We start from the raw sequence: 5,276 nt of genomic DNA on the forward strand, positions 1-5,276 counted from the left end.
TTATAAAACCATGCAAAACAGCTGAAGTAAAATGACATACCACGTGGTTAAATAAAAGTTAACGTCTTTTAGAGGTGGTGGTGGGAAGAGTTTGTCAATTACATCACTTGAGAAAACAAAGAGCTAAATAAAAATGACAAAGAGTTCTGTTGAACATGAGGGGCCCTTTTCTTGAGGGGTCTCCCTCTGTGGCACTAGAAGTCTTGTCCTGTTGTCAGACCTACTCCACTTCTGTCCCCCAACACCCCACCCCACCCCAGCCCTGCAGAACTTCACTACTTGCTCTTCAAAATGACCATCCACAGGGCATATTTTATCATAGTCCCATCTGGAGTCTTTAAAAGAGTAAGGTCACAGACAGGGAGGAAGGGGCTTCTGAATTTTCCTTCCCTTATACTTACTGCAAATCCTGGCTAGACTATCTACCTCAAGTTCCTATAATTAGTTATATCCCTTTGAAAGGGATCCAAGAGTTAGACTGATTCTACCTTGGGCCCAGAAGGGAATCTGGTCTCCTTTTCAGTAAGTACCCACCTGTTCTGTGGGTGCTTCCCAAATCAGAGGCCCAGCAGAATGTAGGGAAAACTTTCTTTGCACTCCACCTACCCCCTCCAAACAGTGACACCCTCAGCTTTAAGTTTTCATAAGCAAAGTATTTTTACTGGAGTGGTGGCTGTCAGATGTAGAAGCTAGTCCAACAGCTAGTCTGATGTTCTTTACAAAGAAGGGCTACTTTAGCAAGAAAAAAACCAATAACAACAATAGCAAAACCTTCTCAGGATTCACCCAGGAAAGTCTAGAACTGTAATACTATGATCTTGAGATATTTTTATAGCCATATATCAGTTTTTAGAATATAACCACTGTCACATACATTTAAGTACACTGAAAAATTCTCTATGGTGTGACTTTTGCAGGAACCTTGTCGCTGTAGCTACTTGCTCCAAGCCTCCTTCTATCCAGCCTGAAGGTAAGTGAAAGCATCAGCAAAGGTAAAATGAGGAGAAAGCAGAATTAATACTTCTAACTATACTCCTAAAGGCTGGGGAAAATGTCAGACACCTAAGGCCTCCACTGGTTTTTGAATTAGAGGACAAAACTAAGATTTTTTTTTTGATCTAATAATCTGACCTTCTGTAAGATCTCATAAAAACGATTCTGAAGGATCACACCTGGGCCACATTTTCATTGGTAACTTTACTCTCTACCACTCTGCTCACCAGAAAAGCAGTTCAGAAAGGATCTTTAAGCACAGCCTCTATTTTCTACATAAGATTCTCTTCATGTTTTGTCATGCACTCTTTGGTAAGTCTTCCACTACCCTAAACCAACTTCAAATTTAAAACGACAGAAGACTAAAAACCCTTCCATGGGAAAGGAGCATGATGTATGAAAAAAGTTTTCCTTTTTTCTTCAATTGTGATGGGCTAGGTTAACCATCATACCACGAGAGAATTTTATAAAACTGACTCAGGGCACCTGGGTGGCTCAGTCGGTTAAGTGTCTGCCTTCAGCTTAGGTAATGATCCCAGGGTCCTGGGACTGAGCTCCATGTCTCAGCTTCCTGCTCTGTGGGGAATCTGCTTCTCTCATTCCTTCTCCTGGGCCTCTGCTTCTGTACTATCTTTCTTTCTCAAATTAAAAAAAATCTTAAAAAAAAAAACAACACACCAAAAACTACTCAAAAAGATAGGCAAGTCATTCACATAGTCTTTAGAAATAAGTAAATGTGTTTTAAAGACATTTGTTTACTTTTTTAAAGATTTATTTATTTGAGAGACACACAAGCAGGAGGGAATGGGGGAGGGTGAAGCACGCTTCCCACCGCACTCTGGGGCTCAATCCCAGGACCCTGAATTACAACCTGAGCCAAAGGCAGATGCTTAATGATTGAGCCACCGAGGTGCCCCAATAAATGTGTTTTAAAATAAAATAGAAAATAGAGTTTTCCGGTGTGAGAAAACACACTTAAAGCTTACAGCCAATTAATGATCAGGCAAGTATACCTGTTACTGAGTCCTAAAAACGGTTTCCATCTATCAGGGGAAAAAAAAAAATGCAAGAACAACCAGAACAACCAATCCTCCCCCCTCACCAAAGACACTGAAACAAAAGACTGATCTGTTTATATAGTCACATGAAAAATAAACATCTTTATTTTTTTGCCTACTTTATTTCATTTTTTCAAATAAAATTTAAATCTGTACAAAGTATACTGTTACAGTATATATTTTGTAAGAATCAATGCCTAAAAGAATCACAATACTTCAATAAGCAGTACAGCAGACCTCGCTAGTTTCAGCTTTGATATTGAACAAACTCAAGCCGGCTGATGCACAACACATTTGCTTGGTTTCCACATGGTGAGTTCCCAGCACTGAGATGGGAGAACATGACAGCAAGTATGGTTATATTACAGCCCGACACACTGCGCTTCTTCATGTGATAATAACTGCACATATTTAATACAGAATGCTCAAATTTACTTTTTAAATTGCATTTGCTTACTTCTTAGTTGGCAAAATTCAGCATTCTTAATGGGGTCCCCAAACAGTGCAAATTAATGATATTCTACTGTATAATTGGCACATTTCCAATAAGGATTAACTTGTAAACGCAAAGAATATCACAACTTTGTCCTAAATTTTAACTAATATACATCTGGTCCATTTAACCAAAGTCAGTTTGGAAAGATATTAAAGAATAATTCTATTTTTGAAAGGATACTGTTTTGACCATTCTTTAGAGAAGTAAATTTTTAAATTGTCATTAAAATGTTTTACTATAAAAATTTTACAAACTTGATTAGAAATTTCAAGATTATGATTCACAGCAGACAAATACAAACTTTATATTCCAACAATACCTACTCTTAGACTTTCAAACAGAGCACAACCATGTCAGCCGTGTTAACTAAAATTCTGAACAGTGTACTAAATTTATAAGTGGTGCTGGGTCTAGCAAGTGTAAATACACAGTATATTTTAATGAAAAGAATTGTCTTCTTTATACTTTATTTGTTTTCCCATAAGGAAACATTAATGTTTACATTCTTTAATAAAGTTAATCTTACATCAGAATATAACTTAATACTGTCAGCAACAGGGACCACACACAGTAAATAAGAAGCACATTTAAAATAAGTCTGAATTCACATAGATTAACATTTGTTGGTTAATAAAATATCGACAGTATTACAATCTTACAATATTTACAGTAAGAAAAATCTAGAGTAATATATACCTTTCACAGCAGGATTCCTTTTTTTTTTTTTAAATTATTTCTTCCAGTTTGGGATTGTGTATACATGAAAAGCTCAAATAAAGCAACTCTGCAATATAATCTTAAAATAATGGCTACTGGGGGGAAATTCTATCACAACCATTGAAAATAATGGTGACTTTTCACGGAGTCTGTGGCATCTGAGAACCCAGTTAATTAACCAAAGTCTTGACCCAACCAGCCTCAGTTACCCAGATTAAAGCTGCAGAACTCCGGCCTTCCCTGACTGCTGAAAACCCAACAGATTTTCTCAACATGCTATAAGAGAAGAGGGAAATAGGTTTCAATTCACACCTCGTGGCTGGAAGGCTCCGGCCAGTGCATATTCTCCAACAGTCTAAAAGGGCCCATTTCACCTCCAAAGCATCACAAGAGTTCCCCTCTAACGACAGGGCACTTTGATATGGAGCTTACTCATTCCTCAACTCTTGTGCATTAAGATAAGGCATGAGCGTGGCCCATATAATACACACCAGCATCTTACTTGGGACCAGGGCAAAGAAACAGACTAATGCAGTTTGCACTGAGGTCAACAGGGAAAATAGGAAGCGATGCAATTTCCAATTAGAATGGCAAGAAGAAGACCCACATCCCTAAACTGGAATTTGGCCAGGGCCTCAGAGTTAGCACCCCCTCTCTGAGTACCACAAGCGATTAGGATGTGTGCTCTGGGCCTCCTCTGAGAGAGCATCTACAGTAAGTAATACCATGTGGGACATTAGTTCAGTGATGACTCCCAAGAAAACAGATACAATTCTTGAATCTGGGGCTGTCCACAGCACCTGAGGTCACTCATCTGAGCTGTGACCTGTCCCAACCCTGCTTACTTTAAGAGATCTGATGGGCACAGAGCACTCAGGGATATGGCTGCTGGCTACTTTGGACTCTAGATCTCACAGGTAATCAACAGGTATCTGGGATTGAATTAGCAAACTGTACCATAGCTCCTTAAACAGACACTGTCAGGTTTGAAATCATGTCAAGCATGAATCTTCACTGTCAGGTCAGAAATCAAAGTGGGTATCTTCCCACATCAGCCAAGGTTATTTTGTTAAAAACCTTAGAGGAGTTGGACAGTTTTTCATGTTCCAAGTGATTAGTTTACTTATTTCAGTCAAGCTGGATTGACAAACCAGACTGATCTATTTAGTTAGCTTTGTTTTTTTTATTCTTATGTATGTGTTTAACCCAAAGCTGTTGTATTTGGGCTAAATACACTGACAGAGAAAATTCAAACAACAAAAGTTTTCAGCAAACTTCTGTGGTATTTTGTTTTTGGAAGTCAATGCAAGATCTAAAGGTATTTCTACCCAACAAAGTCTGTTTAAGTGTTTAATGTTATTTCCTTTTTGGTCCTATACAGAATGCTATGACTTCTATATAGGTCTGAATGCTGCTCCATGTAGATTCCTTCTGTATATCTAAAAATATATACTTTTCAGTAGTTCAATACATGGTTAATCTTCCCACAGAGGAAGATTTTTGTAATCACAAGTTGCAAAGTAGAAAAAAAATCTCCTTTCTAAGAAAGGAAATATACTTTCCTATTATACACTTTTGAAGAAGCCCAAAGGCATGCACCAAAAATCATTATGAAAACTAATACATGCACTAAAATGGTATAGAGTTAGGACTTAAAGTGCTGATTTCTCAATTTTTAAATTTGGAGAAGACATTTTGTCAGTCATTGACTCAAAAATCTCCCCCCACCCCACCCACCCCACTCCATGGCATCAAGAGAGAAAAGTAAAAAGTATGCATAAATCTTTAAACTATTCTTTACATAAGGGGAAAGGACAGATACAATAACTATCCTATTTATAAACTGGATTCCCAGTTTTAAATAAAACCAATATTTACTGGTAAAAATTGTCAAAGCTAATACATCCAAACAAATGTTACTAGTAAATAATGTTCTACATAGAGAATAATTTACTTTGGTTTATGTACCTTCTCACAAATAATACTGGTGTCCCATACATCACCAAACTGAT

At 37.5% G+C, this 5,276-nt stretch overlaps 1 protein-coding gene across 1 annotated transcript; it reads right to left on the reverse strand.

The window, feature by feature from the left end:
• Window positions 1-2,133: 2,133 nt before the first annotated feature.
• LOC122890846 (IgA inducing protein) lies at window positions 2,134-4,981 on the reverse strand. Its single transcript, XM_044226304.1, has one exon. The coding sequence runs from the start codon at window positions 2,458-2,460 to the stop codon at window positions 2,299-2,301; it is 162 nt and encodes a 53-aa protein (XP_044082239.1). The 5' UTR covers window positions 2,461-4,981; the 3' UTR covers window positions 2,134-2,298.
• Window positions 4,982-5,276: the final 295 nt, after the last annotated feature.

Source organism: Neovison vison, chromosome 1 (assembly GCF_020171115.1).
Source record: "Neovison vison isolate M4711 chromosome 1, ASM_NN_V1, whole genome shotgun sequence".
Taxonomy (NCBI): Eukaryota; Metazoa; Chordata; class Mammalia; order Carnivora; family Mustelidae; genus Neogale; species Neogale vison.

What these genes read in the sequence shown, in the direction of transcription:
- LOC122890846 (XM_044226304.1), bottom strand. Translation starts at nt 2,460, where the DNA reads ATGTGCAGTTATTATCACATGAAGAAGCGCAGTGTGTCGGGCTGTAAT.